Source organism: Echiichthys vipera (assembly GCF_963691815.1).
Source record: "Echiichthys vipera genome assembly, chromosome: 1".
Classification (NCBI taxonomy): Eukaryota; Metazoa; Chordata; class Actinopteri; order Perciformes; family Trachinidae; genus Echiichthys; species Echiichthys vipera.
This window is the reverse complement of record NC_139826.1, coordinates 30,549,701-30,571,641: the sequence shown is the minus strand read 5'-3', so window position 1 is coordinate 30,571,641 and position 21,941 is coordinate 30,549,701. Positions and strand designations below refer to the sequence as shown.

Here is a 21,941-nt window from a genome sequence, read left to right as displayed (position 1 = left end):
TTCTTGCAACTGTAATTATTCGACTGTGTGGTGATAATTACTAGACCATAGAATGGGAGCAGAATCTGTCAGTATACTGTAATTATTTTACACTTGCTGTATCTGGGGTATTCCTACTGTATAATATTGGATAAACAACTCTTTTCCCCTCCTCTTCTCAACACCACCTTTTTTTTAGCATGCTTTAATCCAGACAGAAAAATCTACTGGATGGATTGTGGATGAAAGTTTGTCTTTTATCCATAGAAATATCTCAGTACCATTACCTGCATCTGTCTCATGGGTTTTGCCCCTTTAGGAGATTAACTGCAGCTCCTGAGTGTTCATCCAATGGGAGAAGTGAACATTAGCACACATTATGACCAGTTCTTTCACCTGAAGTCACAAGCAACAGATCTCACATGTTTTTTTCTAAAGATTTGAGGGCTTTCATTTCCTTTTATATTAGAGCGGTTGAAGATTGACAGGAAAGGGGGGAGAGAGAGTTCCATTCAAACCTAGACCGCTGCTGAGGACTGAGCCTATAGGGCGCCTGCTCTACTCGGTGAGCTAGAGGCCGCCCCCTTTTCTGAATTTTGACACTAAAATGGCATTTTCACACAGACAAATCTGGAGAAAATTAACTTTGTTCAAGACCTGTCTCTATCTGGCAACACAGATCAGGTAACGGCAGCAAAGATTCACAAATGCCTATAGCTAACTGATTTTTGAAATGCTAAATATGGCTGCCAGCTGTGTAAATATCTAATGTTAGCAAAAGGAAATATAAATACATTATGCAAATATAACCTTTCATCCAATCACATGACGGTCACTGCACTTTCAAACGAGGCCGCACCCACTTAGAAGACAGGAAGTGTAAAGTTATACCGTTTCACACCATCGGCACAGCTTGTGATGCACTGTCTTTAGTTTTAGAGCCTTTTTGATCACACCTGCTAGCAACACCTGTCTCCCCCCCTTTCTCCTTTCCTCTCCTCTCCTCTCCTCATTTCCTCTCCTCTCCTCCTTTCTTTTCCTCTCCTCTCCAACAGCTGTACTTGCCTGCAGCATTTAGCTAACGCATCTCTGGCCTGTCATCCAGAGGTACATTAGCGCACTCATCAAGCCGGACACAGTACATACACACACATACAAAGCCTACACACAGTACATACTCACACTGTTATGCTCACAGTGTCACTCACTGTGTGGCTCATGTATGGGAATCCTGAAAAAGGGAGTGCCTGTTTGTGAAATAAAAACGCTTGTAGGCGTGAGGAGTGCATGTGTGTGTACGTATATGCATGTGTTTGTGTGTGATGCAAAAGAAAGTGGTTGGCTTTGGTAGGCTCACTGATACAATTGATAGTGACAGATATATGGCTAATTAGTGAAGCCTTGGCTCGGCTGTCCTCACCTCTCACCAGCCCGCTGTTAAATTGGATTAATTTACCTCGCCTTAATACACTGTATCAGCCATGGAATCCAACCAATGGCAAGTTTCTGTAATGAGCACATATTTGTTGCTAATTTGGAAAGAAACGTGTTTAAAATGTAGTTTAATCCATGTGTGTCCACGTACTTTAATGTTGAGAACTGTACCGCAGCACCAGACTTTTTGCTAGTAGTTCAATTAAGGTGGGTCTTCTTTACGGCGTGCTAAGGTTCTTACAAAGACAATCTGTTTCTAAGGAACTCCTTAAGAGCAGCTCAGTCCTTAAAACAAGCAGCAGACAACCTCTCCTAAGCTTTTTTTCTGACTCCATCTGTTTCCATCTTATGGTGATAGTTTACCATGTCCATCCAGAAGCTCTTCTGGGAAAATCATCTCAACCGTCTGCGCTTTGCCCCTAAATCCCCAGTTGATACTCATAATCTCTGCTGTCCATATTCTGAACCCTGCTCAAACACATGGTCACAACTTTATTGATATAATTGGCTTCCCATCCTATTTTTGTCATCTGCTAATACCACGCTACCACAACTGACAGTCTACAGTAGCAGTAGTGGTAGTAGTATTAAGAGCCCTGCTGGGATAACAGAGGCAGAACCACATCTCCAGAACAGTATATGTGAATTTAACTAATCTGGCATAAAGAAACAGAAATAATTAGGCTTAAATTCATGAAGTGGTAGGGCTGGGTTATAATTCAATAGGATCATTTATCGTCTTTCAATGGAATCATATTGTAATTAAATCTAGATATATCGAGATTTAATGATACAAAATTATGCACATTAACTCACATTTCTTAATCCGGTTACTCTATATTAGTGTGAATGCATGTAAAAGTCAGTGGACAGCTGAAAAAATGGATTTATTTTGTTCTCAAAACTTAATTAAGTGAGCAAATCCTCATTACTTTTCATTTGTCAGGTATTTAATTATACAAAAATAGGCTTTACCAAGTGGTTATTTCATATACTGTGGACTAATTATTGAATTACCGGAAAACAGGTAATATCGTAATATATATCATCTTTAAATCTTTGTATAATAAATCTGCACAATTATGTTCTTTTGTGCCCACTCATCGTTTCCCCATACATTATTATTTTATTGAGTCTCTTCTGCATCTTTCTTTTTATCTGTCTGTGTTAACATGACTACTCTTTGCCAACAGCACCCCTGTGAAGTACAAAAATGTCCGTCTGTGAGAGCCTCTGCGTGGGACTTTCTTGTGATGCTGAGAGGAAACCACTGAGTGAGGGAGGGAAAGTGGGACGGAGAGAAAGAAGTGTGAGTATTTGTCTACTGTAACTACTGTTTGGCTTTCTAAAAAACTGTAAACAAAGCTCAATTCCAACATAATGCCGTTTTTTAAACAGGAAAAAAGGCATCATCTTTCTGCTAAACCTGCAACATACTGTACTGTTACTGTGTGTACAGTTGTGCCTGTAACAGTAGCGTCAAAATAATTAGCGGCCACTAACTTCCATTTGAATTTAAAAGCTCCTAAATACTTAGTTTGGTTTGTGATCTTTATTTATTAAGAGTTAAAGAGGAACTTAACATTCTGTTTTAGGTTTAACACTGACACTTTCAAAGAATTCAAAGAACCGTAGGAACATGTATGACTCTCGTCTTTACGCTGCAGTAGGTTAAAAGCAAAAGAGAGAAGCAGAGTGAGACCTCTTCCTGCTCTTCTCCCTCTCTGTCCTGAGCCAATAGGAACGCTCTCTCCTTTAAGACCTGTGATTGTCCAAAGTCTCCCATCACAGGTAGATTTTCTAAAAACAGAAAACAGAGCCAAGCGGAGGTGCAGAAGTCTAGATTTCTCTCAGAACACTCGAATTACAATGTGATTAAAGATTATTACCGATTTTCTTCACCATAAAATGACAAAAATAAACTGCTTTGGAAGTATAAAATGTCAGCAAATGCCCAGCACAAGTTCCCAAAGCCCAACCCACAGTCCAAAAGAGATGTTCTGTTAATCATATAAATGATTTAAAATGAGTAATTCATATATTGAATACTCATTTCAGCTTTACTGAAAACAATTTTTTTATTTTGAGACCTGGGTTAAGGTTAACAGTTCAAATGAAGTTACGACAGTGTGTCTGTCTCTGTCTTTGTGTCTGTCTTTGTCTCTCTCTGTCCATCTGTCCGTCTTTTCTCTCTTTCTCTCTCCCTTTCTTCCTCCCCAACCCGTCAAGACAGATGTCCGTCCTCCACAGAGCTGGGTCTGTCTGACGTTCCTGCCTGTAATAGGAAAGGTGTTCGTTGCCACCGTACTCTACGGGGGAATTGTTGGGTCAATGTTTATCATAGAGTGTGGTCTTCACCTAGTTTGTAAAGTGACCTGAGTTAACTTTTGTTATGATTTGGCACTATAAATAAAATTGAATTGAATTGAATTGAATAAAGCTATAATTACTATACTAATTGCCAACATGGAACAAAGCCTGTGTCCATTAAAGGACCTTACATTGTTCCCACATACTACAAACTGTATGTACTGTATGTACTGTTCATGTAACATTTCCTAAAGAACCGACAACATCTGTACCCTTCTGAAAAAAAGTTACTTATTGGTGCTCGTGGGATTACAACTTAACAGTTGGATTACAGAGACGTCCTCTCAGTGTGCAGACACTGACGGACAGACACACACTCACACACACACACACGCACTGACCTAGAGAGATTGCTGAGTATGTGCATTTTTTTTTGGTCCCTAGCCATCTGTCAAAGGTTTTTGGGGGAATGGCGATGATGATGGGGTCTCCAGACACAGATCACAGCAGTTCAGGACGATTCAGTTTAGCATGTCACAGGAGGCTGACACACAAGCATGCACACACACACACACACACACACACACACACACACACACACACACACACACACACACACACACACAGCGGAGGGGCATTTATGCATGGACAGACATATTGGATAAACACACAGACACACAAAGGAGCAACACACCACACTGAGCCGCAGTGTCAAGTTTTAATAGAAAACAGAACTGTAATACAACAAGGTTGTCGTTGTGTGGTGTTGTTGTCTAATTGTGTTGTGTGCTGTGCATAATCAGCCTGTTTTTTTAAGTACATTTCTTGTCACAATCTCAAGATTGTGTGTTTTAGGCTAATACGTATCCAGTGTCTCCAGTCATTATATCAGGTGCTCTATTACACAATCGTAATGTTTGAATTTGCAACATGTATCCACATCACCAAGGTAAATACTAAAATAATAGTTAGACATTTTGGGATATCTGCATATTCTCTGTTTTGCAGGGAATCAGATGAGAAGATCGATCAATGTCTCTTAAGGTGAAATAAAATTGAACACTTAATGACATTGTCTGATCAGAAACAGGGGTACAGACAACTCTGTATGCAAGATATGCAAATATTTAATATACAAGATGCGAGTTTACTTCAAAATCAGAGTATCTGCAGTATATTTGCAGGAACATTTTTCTCTTCTACAAACTGTAGTGTAGCTTAAGCCATGTTTTTTCTTTTTGTCTTTTTATGTCACCAGTCCTTAGGAGTCACAACTCGGTAGGAAGGACTTGTTTTACAAGTGTTGTACACACAGTTCCTCGTGTAGAAGACACAAATTAAACTTGATAAAAACAAAACAGTGAACAGTGCTGTCCTTTAAGGTCCAAAACACAACCAAAACTGTATTTTCTCTACACCTGTATGTGCTTATAGAGCCAATCTCTCTTTGATGATATGCGCCAAAAAAAAAACAGTTTGGCTTCTTCAAGTTTTGTTTATGTTTTGGGGAAACTGCTCAGCTATAGCAGACTATAAAAAAGGCAGAGGCCAGTTTTCACAGACGAGAAATTGTGTCCAGAGCGAGTACGCCAGCCATCCAGCGGGCCGAGCGCTGTGATGTACAGACCAAGAGCTTCTGCATGCATGTTTTATTGCAGGCTGCAACAGCAACAGAGACAGGGGCACTTAAAGCGGAATTTCAAATGATAACATGAGAGACAGAAAGAAGAGGCTCACAGAGTTCAGCGGGTTGTGTGTGTGTGTGAAGCCTGTGTGTGTGAAGTCTGTATGTGTGTGGGTGAGTGTGTGTGTATGTGTGAAGCCTGTGTGTGTGTGTGTGTGTGTGTGTGTGTATGGGTATGTGTGTGTATTTTCTTATGCAAGTGTGTTTATGTTTGTGTGGTTGTATGCAAGTGTTTACTTGCTGGTGTGGGAAGGCTAATCTGAAAGCATATTAACGCTGTGTGTGTGTGTGTGTGTGTGTGTGTGTGTGTGTGTTTGTGTGTCAAGCAGAGCTGCAACTGGGTGCTCTGTTGTATTGTGCACCTAATAATAACAAAGTGTGTGACAGTGGAAGTTTACCTCCCTGTGCACGCAATGTCATCACATCCCTCTCTCCTGAACTCCCCCAACGTCATGCCCACATGTCTCTGCAGTAACATAAGTCGGCATGTGCTGAGTGACCTCATGTTTTGATTTAGCTGTGGTAGTTTGTGCGGATCTCTCACTTTCTTTCTGACTTACACAAATATAACCACAACAATAAGAGACACAATACAGGAGAAAGAACGACTGAAGGAGATATTACCTCAACTCTATTGTTCTTGATCAAAAGTAATTATTGAAAATGATTTTAAGTCGTCCTTTTCCTGCGCCCCTCAAATACTGACTTCAAAATCTCTACTGATCTGCCTTCACACTGATGACGGAAATCCTTTGTTAGTTCAATCATTTAATCGCATTAAAAGAGGACGTTCATTCTCACTGGAGGATGAGCCATTTTCACTTGGAAAGTCCTGTGAATGCATTAAACATTAAATGAAGTGGCCTGTTCATTTCAGTTAAAGCTGCTCACCCAGTGCACACACAGATCAGTGTTGTTCGGTGGCACTGATTGGCTGACTGCCCACATGAATGAATAGTCTCTTTTAATGGTCCTAATTGTGAAATCTTCAAGGGTATTTTGAATGTGCACATCACATGACCCCGCAGTTTAGATGGTGGCTACTTTATCAAAAGTTCTCCATAGACAAATGCTGTTCCTAAGGGCTTGTATCTTCTGCAAACGTTTTTGTTAAACTTCACATTCAGGTCAAAATATACACACATAATTTCTCAAGATCTTATGAGCATTTAGGTTGTAAAGTTGCACAGCATAATCATGCTCTCAAGGGGATAAACCTTTTTGAGGATTATGTTTCAGGCCTGCAGCTTGTGAGAATATATAATGTCCACACGGTAAATGGTGAACTGCCATTCGCTGTTGGGCTGAATGTCTGTGGTATGGGTGTATTAGGAGAGTGGAATTTGGCACCGCCACTCACCAAATAATGTCTTTACTGACACAAACACAATAACTATTGTAAAGGAGAGGTATATGATATGTGGTCACTTGTTAATAAACCACGAAAATATGCACGACACAAACAAAAAACAGGATATATAAAAAGCCAATTTAGGCATAATGTTCCTTCTGTTTGGTGTGATTCAAAGGCTAGCAATGGGGGAAACCAACTTGAAATAATGTGTGAATGCTCAGCACCACTTTGGCCCGGTGATAACTCGCGGTATTGCGATGAAAAAATTGGTTCAATTGGGTCCGATGGAAACAGAGTGTAACAAGTTGACAATTCCGTCTGATAAAGCAAGACATTCCCATCAGCCTCAGCTGTACTTTGGTTTTAGCACTCATTAGCGAATGTTATGTGATTATGGTAAACACTACCTGTTAAACAGCAGCATGTAAGCATGCTGACATTAGCATTTAGCTCCAAGCACTGCAATGCAGCCTCCCAGAGGTTAACATGTTGACTGTGTTTGAATTTGTGAAGTGATCATGTTTAAAAAACTATGAATGCCGTTCCTCTTTGATATTTTTCAGTATTCTGAAATCTTTCTGGACATTTTTTTTTTTTTCGGGAATTTTAATTTTTCCTCTCCTTTCACATCAGGAACCCAAAACTACCAAATATGTCCTTTCCTTCATTCCCCCTCTCTTCTCCTCTCCTCTCCTCTCCTCTCCTCTCCTCTCCTCTCCTCTCCTCTCCTCTCCTCTCCTCTCCGGCTTGTAAGTGTCTGGGTGGAAATCAAAGTGCATTAAACATTAAATATGCTGTCAAGAGGCAGAAGTCTTTCCGTGCTGATGATGACAGTAGGAAAGTAGGGCAGTGAGGGAAGAGGTACTGTATGGATGGAGAGGAGGAGGAGGAAGAGGAGGAGGAGGACAATGGACACAGATATGTAAAGATGGAGGGAAAGGCAGATTGATACAGAGACACTTAAGAAGCTGTGAGACACAAGAGACACATTTCACATCACACATACTGGATTCTTGAAACATCTGAATTGATTCTTTTGGTCGTGTGACGTGTGTGTGTGTGTGTGTGTGTGTGTGTGTGTGTGTGTGTGTGTGTGTGTGTGTGTGTGTGTGTGTGTGTGTGTGTGTGTGTGTGTGTGTGTGTGTGTGTGTGTGTGTGTGGTGGTGGTGGGGGTGAGACAGACAAGACGCACCTGGACTGGGTGTATCCTAACCTGCCTCATGTGTTGATATCAGATCCCTGAACCACACACAAAAACTGCACACTGAACAGATTAATCTTGTCGGCCAGTTGCACGATATAAAGTTGGTAAATATGTATCTATCTAGTTTTTGTGCGTCTGCGAGTGACAGAAACACATTTACTTCCAGACCACTGAGGCTCGCACACACTCTGTCTCTCTGTCTGAGCTGTCTCTCTCTATCCTCTTCTCATTTTGTCCATAACAAACTGTTTCAACATCACGATGCATGCTACAGAATTGATGCAAGTTGTACTACAAGGAATAGTAAAAATGTATGAATGACCAACAAGCGAAAGACATTGACTCAGCTGAAAGGTTAAACTAGGCCTCTCTCTCTTTCTCTCTCTCTCTCTCTCTCTCTGTCTCTCTCTTGTTACTATGCAGACTAGCGAGATAGAGCAGTCCCCCGCTGCCACAGGCCATGCTCACAAAAATTCAAATTCAAAGTCAAATTTGCTTTAATGGCATACCAGGAAGAAACCAGTGTTGCCAGAGCATTACAATATATTTGCTTCAGACTAATATTTTCACATTAAAATCTATTCTACCTTGTGTGTGAGCGTGTGTCTGTGTGTGTTAAGCACCAGGAGAGTTGGCGTGTGCTGCGGGTTGCTACTGATTCTGCTCCTGAACTCAAACCTGTCCTCTCTACAGCCGGGATACTCAACTAGCTCTGTCCGCTCTCCACCCATTTTTATCAGATACAATGAATCAACATTAAAGGGTCCTCACTCATTCTATCTTGATTTTGAAATTCTTTATTTATAAGTTAACTGATTTATTAGGTTAATGGCACATTGACACTAGGCCTATACATTGCGTCAGATATTTTTAGAAGCTGAAATGTAATTTTAGTTGTAAATGCTTTGGTTTGGAAAGAGTTTATACATTAAACATAACGGGAAACTCTTCGTGCAATCACTCAAATGTTGGAATGATTCATAAATATAAACCATACACTGCTCCTTCCAGGGACAGAATGAATAGCATATTTAAGTTCTTTTAGTGTGAAATAGACATTTATGGCATCCGAATTATCCTCATTTCTGCATGGATTGAAACAAGCTCTATTTTGATGCTTTTTATGCACTCTGGCACCTTATTTACATTCACAAGACAAAAAGAAACTGAATCAATTTATTTTCATTGTGAAGTAGAAAATGGTCGGCGGACCACCTGGCACCCTGTACCAAAAGTGGAGTATCACTGCCTTACAGTGTTAGCTGAGTTTTAAACGCAAGTAAATAATTTCAGCCTAATTTAGGCAACAAAACATAATAATATACGAAGTAATAACAATAAATAACAAGCCCAAATACTAAAACTGATGGATACTACATAGACCTTCTATTATTCTGTCCTGGCAGCCTTCACACAGCCTCTGAGTCACACCAGACTTAAGGGAAATTCTGCCTAAATTTACGTTTTGTATCTTGCATGTCGTGTTTATTGTGCATATTTTTTGGTTTGTGTCAGTATTTATATTTGAATGATTGCAGCTGTTTCGCTGCAGGTCTGTTTATACTTCTGTACTTCTTGTTGACAGTTAAGCGGTAGGTCTTACAGGCTGTGCAATATGAACACAACATAAACTCAGCTGGAAACAGGAAAAGCAAGATTAAGATGTCACTAACATGCTCACGAGGACAATACCATCGGAGTTAGCATACTAACATTTGCTAATGAGCATTAATCAGTGCTGAGGCGGATGGGAGAGTCATTAGTTTTAGTTGTAAACCAAAGTACTGGACAAACAGGAATGTTTACCATTGTGCTAGGTGCGGATCAAAGATCCTCTGGGGAACATGAATGTATGAATAAAAAACAAAAATGTCCACCTCATGGTAGTGCTAGAAGAAAATTCAGAGGGTCACCACTGTGTTTTGTGAGCTTACAGTAACTTGAAGAAATACAAAACAAGTCTCTGTGGTTTAATGAGCAGCTGGCTTTTTGGAGAAGATCAACAGCAGCTGGGTCCAGTGACTGCAGCATCTCAGAAAATCTTGTCTGTGAAGCTGCTGGCTAACGTCTGTACAATCTGTAAATTGGCTGTTTGAGATAAATAACCAGGGACGGTAAAAATACCAGTGGTCATATTTGCGTGAGTAGCACAAGGCACTTTTAGGAGTAGTCACGTTCACCTCTTGACTAATAACTTGCATACAGAGGGGGTTTATCAGAGCCGTAAGCCTGAACCATGCACTCATTTCTTTGTATGGTAAGATCAAAAAGAGCTAAAAGAGGCTAAAAAGCTGCTTAGAGCTGGCTGATAATTCTCTGTGGGTTCATGCAAGCTGTGATCTCAACTACACACTTTAAAACTGTAAAGTTTAGTGACTGTATCTTGCATGGTTGGGACGCTATCACAGTGACAAAATCTGTCCACAGACAGACACTCATATAAATAAATATACCCGGCAGAATCCTAAGAAACGCCTCTGTGGTAGTTCTCACTACAGTAGGCGTCTCCAGGACCACATTTTATCATTGTGACACACACGCATAAAGTGAAAACAACACCAGCGTATGTATAATAGTATAAATACAAGACATTCTCTAGCCTTCTTAGCCTTGCTAGCCTTCTTAGACGTCTGCGATAACATATTTAATTTCTTCAGGCCTTGGACACCCAAAGACAGCACCCTGGGCTCTGGGAAGCATTCTCCACTCCTCTCAGACACCCATGAAGCCAAATAATTGACGACTATCAATCAACAAAAATCTGTCACCAGCTGCAGCGTTAAAGAGAATTATACAGGCACAATCCAGATATCTATAAATTTCATTTCATTTAGTTTTGTAATATGGGAGCCCACTGTGTGTTTGGTTTACCACCAAGTATTAGGTCCAAAAAAAGAGACTGATCGCCAGATACCGTAAAATAAGTGATCATCAAATATATGCACTGCTTCAATCCAGTCTAATATCAGCATTTGTGTCATTCAAAACAGGCATGGTGGAATGAAAGTGTATGGAATATTTAAAACAAACCATCAAACAAGCAGAAAGTAAGGAAAGAAAGACAAAGCTATTGCCATTACTGACTTCTAGAACCAACCGTTTGAACAAGTTTTGACAAATGTCCAACACACTGTTTTTGTGTTTTCCCTGAATGTGACAGACACAAACAGTCTCAACACCATCTGAATACTGTCTGCTGGCGTGATCAGGATCAATCCAAGTGAGCGCCGTATTGACCGCTTTGAATCTTGATACACTCTACGATAAAGTGAGGAAACTCTGTTGTCACTGACATTCAATATCAGTCTGTGTGTACACTGAGAAATTCAGCTCCTCAGGGTTATTACTACCATAATATAATAGCCCTTTTGAAAGCTGTATAAAAATAGACAAACTTTGGTGGGCATCCGAGTATGAGCACTGGTCTACAGAGGACTCAAACTCTCCCTGCAGCCAAGTTGAAGTCCCACACAAACAGCTGAAGAGTATTTTCTCAGTTTACTCAGTCATTTTCCCTCCAAAATGTGTTGAATGAAACTTCGAATGACCAAAATAGAGACGAGGGATGAATGAAGAGCCCAGATGTTGACTTACCAAATGATTATGCTGGTAACTTGACTAAGAAGAACCACACATCCAAACAATGTTTGCATGCCTATAGAGGCGCCTATAGAGTGTGTTCATAGGATGTTATACTGTGCAAGATGGATCTAATAGTCTTGGTCCCTGTCTGTGTCAGACTGTATGATCAGTTTTGATAAATGTCGAATAGCGTTTTGGATATTTGGTGAATCGTACTGTCACAATCAAAATTATAAGAAAAAAATGCCTTATACTGTCGCCCCAGCATAAACTAAAAACAGGCAAAGACTGTTAAGTCAGCTGCCGTTTAGGAGAAGAGGGTGGCATACATTTTTTTCTTTTTTTAAAAGGGAGTTTGTTGTCACATCTTGGTTGCATTGTTCAATAGTGGACGTGTTTGATCTAAAACCACCTTTGTGATGGCCACATTTCTCTGAGGAGTGTCAACTTTTATCTAGAACAATCCACAACTGCACAGTGTAAAGGAGGATTATTTAACCTCTTGCTGTTTTAATTTGATTAGAGGTCTGAAAGGGTAGCATTTTACAAGAAAGAGGCAATGAGTTGATGCACAAGAATTTTTTTTTCTAATTTCTTATCTGGGAAACCCAATAAGTGTCTCTCGTAAGCTCTTGCTTGCCCAAGCTCTTAAAAAGTGATCTTTATCGATTGCACGAGCTGCGTGATTCTAAGATTTGAGATTCACAAAACTCTTGAAACGACATGCGCTAAGTGATGCTTATCTTGTATGACTTGACTGGCTGCAGGGCTATAGAAGCACAATCCACTCGACAAATCAATATTTCAGGTTTTTTTTTTCTGAGCACAACAGGTGTAACAGACAGACAGGTTTCTGGGTTCAGCATTGCTGGCAGGTTTAAGTAATGGGGAGCATACTGTTGTGTGGAGAGACTTTTGGGAGTGTTGCACTGAACGAGAACGAGCGTAGAAATTCAAATATCTGTCCCGTTCTCCTACAATCTTTCTCACACAAGTGAATTCCAGATCTGTGGCAAACAACAGAGCAGGCATGTTTTATGTAATAAAAACTCACTGACACATATGCTCCAATGTATGCATATGTGTGTGTGGGGGGGGGGGGGGTAAATCTAAAGAGGGAGTTCATGCCTACAGTAGCTTTAGGCCCCAAAATGCTCTTTGGTTGTCCCAGATTATGATAACCTACAGCAGTGTTGAATCCGGCACAGAGACTAAAATCACTCAACGGATCGTCTAAAATCAAAAGCCTTACACTGAAGGGACTGCAGAGGACATAAATAATACGAAGCTGCTGTACAGAACGCTCTGTTACATTGAATTGCAGACTCTCTCATTGATGCCAACCAAGCTTTTCTTTTTTTCTTTTTTTTTTTTTACTGTGATCCGTCCACAGCCGTCACCTGAATATCCAGTCATGATCAGTTCATGTGTATCCTGCAACATGGACATCTGGATTCATTATTGATGCTGTGTCGGTGCCGCTGCATGTGGAAAGGGTGGGTTTGGCGCACGGGGAGTCGCCTCTGAAAACCCCAACACACACGCGCGCGCTTAGCCAGCACGTGCATGCGCGTCTCAAACACCCCCTCCCTTCTTTTTTTTTTAACACATTCTCGACTCTGAACTTAATGTATTCACATCCTGACTGAACGAGGCAACCTTTTTTTATAGCCCCGAAAACACCGCCTGAACATGCTTCAGGTGTGCGCTACCCGCAGTAACGAGACTGCGATGCTGAGCCAATGCAGCGGCAACACACGCCCCTCCGCTCCGCGCTGCCTGCCTGTGAACACACACACACGCACACACACACACACACACACACACACACACACACACACACACACACACACACACACACACACACACACGCACGCACGCACGCACGCACACACGCACACACACACACACATACACACACACACCCTCGTCGTCGACGGACACACACATCCGAGTCTGGACCGCCAAATGAATGAAGCAGTCAACACATCCTGCGCTGTCGCTGTGAAAACGCATCTCGATGTTACTGGATGGTCAAATGTGCAAACGCAACCGTGTGACACATTTCAATTGGGGAGGGGGGGTGAGAGCGCGTCCGCGTCTACGGCGGGCGTGCGTGCGTGCAGCTGGGTAAAAATAATTTTGAGGTGGGCGCCCTTCGAAGCATGAAGGCACACATGTTAGATGTGAATGAGTAAAATCACACATTGCTCAGGTGTAAAAAATGATGAGAGGATTTCTTTCTTTTCTTTTTTTTAAAGGGGGCACATACACTTGTGGTGGTCTACTTACGCACTGCCTCCTTTTTAGGGTCTAGGGCACTGGCAGTCTGCTGAATCTGGCCTATTTTGTTCTGGAGGACCCAGACCCGCTGGTTGGTGGTTGTGATGTCGTTTTCCAGCTCCTGAAATAAGGAGCAGGCGTGCCGGGCCAGGTCGGACAGCTGTCGCAAGGTCCGGGACAGAACCACGTTACTGATGGCACACAGGTCCTCGAAAAGCAGACCTTCATCGTTGGGGATCTGGTGCCTGCACAGAAGCTGCGGCTCCACAATCCTTTTGGCAAATGGCATTTTGCACGCCAGAAATAATAGGAGTTGTAAACCAAGTGTAAATTCCCACTGCCTAGAAGAAAACGGGGAAAGGGGGAAACAGACAACATCCAAATATATAAATCCACGAGAAACCCGATGAGGTTCGGGCCGATCGCGCGTTATCCCCGGGCGTCAATCCAAAGTTCCCAGATTCTCCTTGAGATCCTCCATCCTGCTGCTGGTTTCTGGGGATCACTCACACTCCCGCTCACACACGCACACACATGCACACACATGCAGGACACAGCTAAGCCCAGGTCAGTGGTGTGAGGATGCGTGTTGAGTCTGCGATCATGGGTTGCCTCCGTGCAGCGTCAGATCAGCCAGAATGAAAAGGAAATACCGCTTAAAAATTTCAAAATAAGATCCTGGGTCAGTAGGTGTTATAAATAATGACGGAGGAGATGCCTGTAAAATCTATATAGGATACATAAAAAACCACAACAACATAAATAATATCTTGAAAAGGCCCATATCTGAATACACAAACATGTTGTCATATTCACTCTGCACGCCCTAAGCTTTTATTTTTTAGGTCTGTCCTTGTTTTTCCGGCCTTATTGTGGTTGTTTTTCTGCGAATTGATGCAGCCTGTTTCTGTGGCCTGAACAGTGTGCATGCTGAGAGGATGAGAGAGAAGGCTGAGGTAAAACCCGGAGATGTGGATGTGTGTGGACAGGGAGCGCACACGAAAATCAACAGCTACAAGTTTCCCATCATGTCTAATTGTGAGGCAAGAGTTTATTCAGACTTTTCTATTTGGCCCTGCTGTTGGTAATCAGGTAACACTGATCACTAAATATATAAGACAAATGTTCTTACATTTTTCTCCAAACCTTTGCACACGATAACCCCTGGACCCATGGAGGTTAAAGAGGACTCCACACAATAGTGGATGCATGGATATCATTTGTTCATAGGAGCAGAGAACCAAGCATAACTTCAATTTAAGAATCTGGGATTAAATAATGACATTTCCACTGTGACAAAAAGTTTATAGGATTCAGTTACTCTGTTTGATCTGAAAACTATAGAGTTTGTGAAGATTTGAACTATAAAAAACAACATAAAGTGTAAATCCGGTGCAAAATCATCCCATGGTCTTTTTCAGCAATTACATACATCATATAAGCCATCGAGACAGTTTTTTTTTACTGTAACAACTGTTAACGGAGAAAACTGATAGAGTCGCTAACAGCCAGATGTGGCTAACACTGAATAGCTCGGGGCAGTACAGTGAAGGCATTAAAATGACTTTTTTAACCACCACTGCTCAAAATAACACCAAACCTCTGCAGTAGCATGATAAGAGTCCCCGCACATTAAACAAAGCACCATTGGGGTCCTTCCTTTAGGATTGGATTGGTAATCGACTTGAATGGACTTTACTACTAGAGGAGCTGGTACCGGGGACATTTTGGTAAATACTCTTTTAATAAACTCTGGGTTCGCTAGCTTCGTTGTTGATGCTTCATTTTATGTGTAGAAGCTCTTATCATCACTCATTAAGCCATTTTAATGCCTTCACCGTTCTGCATCGAGCTAATCAGTGTTAGCCACGTCCGATTCTTAGCGACTCTCCTGGATTTCTCTGTTAGTTGTTACACGAAAAAAACCTGTCTCGATGGCTTATTTGATGTATGTAAGTGCCGAAAAAGAGCATGGGAGGAGTTTAGTTAAAACAATTGTGCCGAAAGTTTCTTGTTGTTGATTCAAGTTTTCAAAATTGTGTGCATCATTTATTTTCTATGTGTATACAACGGCGAATGCATGAATGTCACCACTGATACCCGGCTCATAATACTCAAAATATAATACAAAATACAACATATATAAATAAAATAAATAGAAATATCGCAGTACCCTCAGTTACCAGTGTTGTGTTACCTCCTTTGGTGATAGTGACAAAACTTTTATATACATGCAAATCTCTGAGATTACAGCCTTAACAGAGTTTTATCACCTTCATGGTCTACTTCATCACTGTTCCTCATTTTATGAAAATTGTGTTAAGAAGTTATTTTTGAACCAATAACACGTTTAGTAACGTTTCTTATTTCTGCTGTAAAAGATTGGATTTTGAGTTTTGTAACAGTTTGTTAGTAAACGAGTCATAACAGGGAGTGAGACAAATTTAGCTTCAAATATCTAATGTCACTGTGTGAGATACTGTACATTTATGTAACTTTTTGGCAAACAACCCTTCCTACAACTTTGATACTTTTCTATATATTGTCAAATATATTCAGGTGGTCAGAAGGAGGAAGAAGATGATATTTAGCAAATAGCAAGACAAGTTTATTTTGCATTACTAGTGGAAGTTTTGAATTGAACTGGATATATTATACTTTGAACATTGAGCAAGAGACAATATGTTTGTCTGATTGTTCCCTTATTCTATATTAATATAATCCATCAATACCTAAATTACATAAACCACTCTCTCCTCCAGTGTCTTCCCCACAGCTGTGTCAGTTTGAATTAGTATAGAGATTGAATTATTTCAGTTTTGTTACTGTGGTTCAAAATACCCATGAGCCTCGGCAGCCCAAACCTGGACTAGCGCCACTCACTTTTAAATTTTTTCCTCTGTGGTGTGCCTGAAAACGACCAAGTACCCTACTAACAAACCAATTTAGTTTTAGGGAACCAAAAAAGTGTCAGAGCTGTTGAGAAGACAAGCTGAAATCGTAGAGAGCCAGAAAGCTGAGGCAGACAAATTACGCTGCGGAAGAGAAGCTCAGAAAGGACCTGGCTGAGAAAGAACAGAGCTGGGAGACCAAAGTCAAACAGATGGAGACAAAAGTAAAACAGATGGAGATCAAGAACAAGGAGCTGACCAAGAAAAAAACAGAGCTGGGAGACAAAAGAAAAAGAGGAAGAGAAGACATAGTTGCAATATAATAGGGGAAGTTAAGGAGGAGATGAAAAGGAAAGCAAAAGTGGAGGAAATTATAAAGAAAACAAAAGAGGAGAAGAAGTAGATGAAAAGAAAGCAAAAGTGGAGGAAATTATAAAGAAAGCAAAAGAGGAGAAGAAGGAGATGAAGAAGAAAGTGAAAGAGGAGAAGAAGGTGGGGGAAAAGAAAGCAAAAGAAGAGAAGAAAGAGATGAAAAGAAAGCAAAAGTGGATGAAATTATAAAGAAAGCAAAAGAGGAGAAGAAGGAGATGAAAAGAAAGCAAAAGTGGATGAAATTATAAAGAAAGCAAAAGAGGAGAAGAAGGAGATGAAAAGAAAGCAAAAGTGGATGCAATTATAAAGAAAGCAAAAGAGGAGAAGAAGGAGATGAAAAGAAAGAAAAAGTGGATGCAATTATAAAGAAAGCAAAAGAGGAGAAGAAGGAGATGAAAAAGAAAGTGAAAGAGGAGAAGAAGGTGAGGAAAAAGAAAGTGAAAGAAGAAAAGAAGGAGATGAAAAGAAAGTGAAAGTGGAGGAAATTATAAAGAAAGCAAAAGAGGACAAGAAGGAGATGAAAAAGAAAGTGAAAGAGGAGAAGAAGGTGAGGAAAAAGAAAGCGAAAGAAGAGAAGAAGGAGATGAAAAGAAAGCAAAAGTGGAGGAAATTATAAAGAAAGCAAAAGAGGAGAAGAAGGAGATATAAATAAAAAAGAAAACAAAAGAAGAGATGGAGATGAAAAAGGAAGCGAAAGCAGAGAAGAAGGAGAGAAAAAGAGAGAAAAAGTGGAGGAGGCTGAGAAAGTAAAGAAAACGGTGGAGACATTTTTTTCTAAGCCGGAGGCACAAGAGGAAGAAGAAGAAGAAGAAGAAGAAGAAGAAGAAGAAGAAGAAGACGAAGAAGAAGAAGAAGAAGAAGAAGAAGAAGAAGAAGAAGAAGAAGAAGACATGTGATGGTGACAGTAGGGTGGAGGAGGCAGCTGGTTGTTCAGCTCAGGTTGAACAAGAATAACTCCTTCCCCTCTTCCCCTCTCCATCCTCCCTCCTCCTCCATCTACCTCACCCCCATCCTTCTATCCACCCCTCCTATCTTGCTCACCTCCTTCTTCTGACATCTCCACCTGTCTGGACGCGTGGAGTTTTTCTATATTCTCCTTTTGTCTGTGTGAGTTTTCTCCTGGTCCTCAGGTTTCCTCCCACAATTTACAATCCAAACCATAAACTTTAGGTCAGTTAGAAACTCTAAATTATCCACTGTGGCTCAGAGGCAGAGTGGGTCGACCTCCATTCGAGAGATTGGCAGTTCAATCCCCACTTCCACATGTCGAAGTGTCCTAGGGCAAGACACTGAACCCCGAATTGCTCCCCGTGCTGCGCATGGGTGTGTAAATGTGAATGGTTACATTAGATTAGATGGTATGTAGATGTCCACTGCCATCAGTGTGAATGTCTGTGTGAATGTGACAAGCACTGTGAAACCACCTTGAGTAGACTAGAAAGGCGCTATATAAGTACACTTCAGTTAATCAAAAACAATGAAATAATCAATCACATCAAAGTGCAATCACTAATTGGTTTTCTCCTGGTGCTCAAGTTTTTCTCCCCCCATCCAAATATGCACTTAACGTTAATTGGACACTCTACATTTCTCCCAAATATATATATACATAAAACAAATCAAAATTCAAATAAACAATCAGTCAAATAATCAAATAATTAATCCGCCTCTAAATATGAGATATACAACTGTATGACACTGTGGTTTCTATAGTTAAGTTATCATTTAAACAACACTTATAGGGCTGCCCAACCACATATGGAAATATTTGAGTTTAAGTTCACCTACAGCACGGACCTAGCCAAACAATGTCCATTGAATAGATTTTTTTGTGCTGAATGTGAGTTTCCAGGTTGCTAAGCCCGGCTGTTGTGTTTCATTCACAGTGATTATCCTATAGCCTCTAGGCTCTGTCTGTATATAGACATGTCTGCAGTAAACTTGCTGCTGCAGCAAATTTGAAGTAGCACAGATTGACAGTGACCTGTCATGCGCTTCGGTCCGAGCTGACAAGCGTGACTACAATGTGAAATGTTCCGTGTTTGCATCCTAGCAAACCATAAACCAAACAGTGATGATTTATAACGAGCCGAGAGAAACTAATGTAAATGGTAAGGAACAGTGTTGTTGGTAGTTGTGAGAAATTCCTTACATTTCTTATTTTTTTGCTTTAAACGCTATCAATTAAACATTTTAGATGTGCAGATGATGATGATGGAGACTGTGAGTATTGCCTGGGGGCATTTCTCTGTGTGAGAGTTCACCAAATGACTTATACGCTTTAAACAGAGACAGTGGGTTCATCAGGAGTGGAACGTAATTAGAAAAACTCTTCAAGTTCTGTACTTAGGTATAATTTCAGGGTTCGTACAGGTGCTTGATATCCTTGAAAATGCTTGAATTTCAGATAAAGTGCTCGGAGACATTGTACCCACATTTCTTTCACAACAAACAGCTATAGAAAATAAATATCATTTAAACAATTTTAGTTGTTTATAACATAATTCCATCTCTTTTAACAGGATTTTAATGAAAAAAGAGAAATAATGTCCTATATCCATATGTATTTGTAGAGATATGCAATTTGCCAAAACTGTAAGGTGCTGGAAAAGCTTTATCATGGACTGTGAAAGTGCTTGAAAAGTGCTTGAATTTGACTTTGGAAAAAGTGCGCGAACCCTGAATTGTGAATTCTTGAACTTTACTTATATTTGACTACATTGCAGAGGGAAATATTGTACTCTGCTATATTAGTTTGACAGAATTATTAGTTACACTGCAAACTAAAGGCTCTGCACACAAACACAGGTGTATTTATTCACTCTGGCTGATTAGAGCTCTAGTGATAAGACTGATAACTGGGTGGGCTGCTTTTTTTTACACGTGACAGTGGGTAAACTATTAATGGTAAATTTTCCGATTTCTGATTTTCCCGCTTCGTTTTCAGGGTCCTGGTGTTGTGCATGCTGGCTCACTGTCACACTGTCATGTCTTACTGGGACACTTGAATAGAACAGAGCCATCATTGATGTAATTAGTAACTCAATTCAATTCAATTCAAAAAACTTTTTTTGTCCCCGGGGGGGCAATTCAGGGCACACAGAGCAGCAAATAACGACAGTGCAACTATACAAAAACATTTGAACCTAACAACAAGAATAAAGTGTAAGAGAAGAATACGTGTCAGGATGTTAGTGTGTTAGTACAGGCAGAATAAGTGTCAGAGGTAGAATAAATGTCAGAAACCTGTGCTTTTCCTGCTGTGACAACTCAAAATGTCTGCTGTGAAAAATGACTACAGCTACAACAAAACCAACAGAACGGTGACGGAGATGACGATTAAGTGCAGTTTGTACACGCCCAAATAACATAAGTGAAAACACCGATGTGGTGTGGCTGATGTGTGTGCAACATTTTGATACTTAATTTTACACACAAAATGTATAAAATGTGATGCATTATTATTGATTAAACCACCAAATAGTATAATAAATATGCTATGCGTAGGACAGCTGCAAATATAGAAATAAAATGGATAAAATAGATCAGTGTGGCAGAATGGTCAGAGCGGCGGCCATTTTACTGACGCCAGGCAACGGATTAACTTCTGTATAAACTGTCTTGCAGCAAGTCACGGAGATGAGGTTTTGCAGTAACAGCCAAATGAGCAGTGGAGTAATAACGTTACGAGGAATAGAGAGCCAGCCAATAAATAGAGCCAGATTTGAAAAGTTTGGCTCATTTCCTGTGACCGGTGTGGCGTGGGGGCATGGGGGCATGGCAGAGTTAGCAAACTAGCTAACTAGCTGTCCGCTTGTTGGCTGCTGGCTTGCTGGTCCCACGGTGCTTTCAGATTGTATTGTAATATCTGTATACAGAACATGAGCCGGTCCTCACTACCTGCCGCTCTGGAGTACATCTCCTAAGATGCATCAGTCCGCTGTCCTCCCAGGGAGCTGCGGCACACTTTACTGCCCCACCGACGTATGTTGTCACCATGACAACTAACCTCAATGTCCATTTTATTTTGTACCAGTCAAATGGCCATGGCAAACAGCTCACTGTCCTTTCTATTTTATTCTATTTCTATGGCTACAACATTTAAATGCAGCTTTATACTTCACTGCATCAGTTGTCATGACGACGGCTTCCTCAGTTGTATTTTTTTTTTGCTCAATCTGCCTCTCTGTCACATTCCCACATGTATGCATAACTGTTTTTCCGTTCTCCACCTGCCCACCAGGTGCCCTCACACTTTCCTCACTCCACCGGCTCACCTGTTTCCACTCTCCCTCATCAGTCCTGTCTGAACCTCTACCGCCCCTTTTGCCCTGTCAGTCACTTTGTGTCCTTTCTTTCCAACCCTGAACCCTGTTAACCCAAACTGAAACCTGCAACCTGTTCCCGGCTGCCTGCACTTTTCCCTGCACCAATCCTGCCATCCTGTGGGCTGAATATTACATCTGATATTTCTTTCAGTTATTACTTATGTACTTTTACCTTAACATTTAATGCAGGACCTTTATTCGAGTATTTTTAACCATCAATAATAATCCTTCTTTTATTTGTAAAGTATCTGAAAGCGTCTCTAACTACAGTCCGTTAATTCAAGTGCTGTACAAACTAGTACAATTAAAAGTTACTACTAAAGTTTCCATTTTATGTTCCTTTAAATTCCTTCATCCTCACTACATTAAAGAGGCAAATTGGGTACTTTACTCCACTATATTTATGTGACAGTTACTAATCATTTTGCCACTTCAGTGGTCTGTACAGCTTCAATGTACATATGGGCATGTAAGAGTTTTTTTAATAGTAAGACAGACTTGAAAAGATGTGAACGTATCC

At 40.6% G+C, this 21,941-nt stretch overlaps 1 protein-coding gene across 1 annotated transcript in view; it reads right to left on the bottom strand.

Annotated features, from left to right (window-relative positions):
• Positions 1-14,119, bottom strand: part of nhsb (Nance-Horan syndrome b (congenital cataracts and dental anomalies)) — a gene marked incomplete at both ends in the record, with an annotated part of 49,162 nt that extends 35,043 nt beyond the window's left edge. Inside the window, one exon of the mRNA XM_083931942.1 lies at positions 13,840-14,119. Within this exon, the coding sequence (XP_083788068.1) occupies positions 13,840-14,119 (280 nt within the window). The remainder of the gene's footprint in view (positions 1-13,839) is intronic.
• Positions 14,120-21,941: the final 7,822 nt, after the last annotated feature.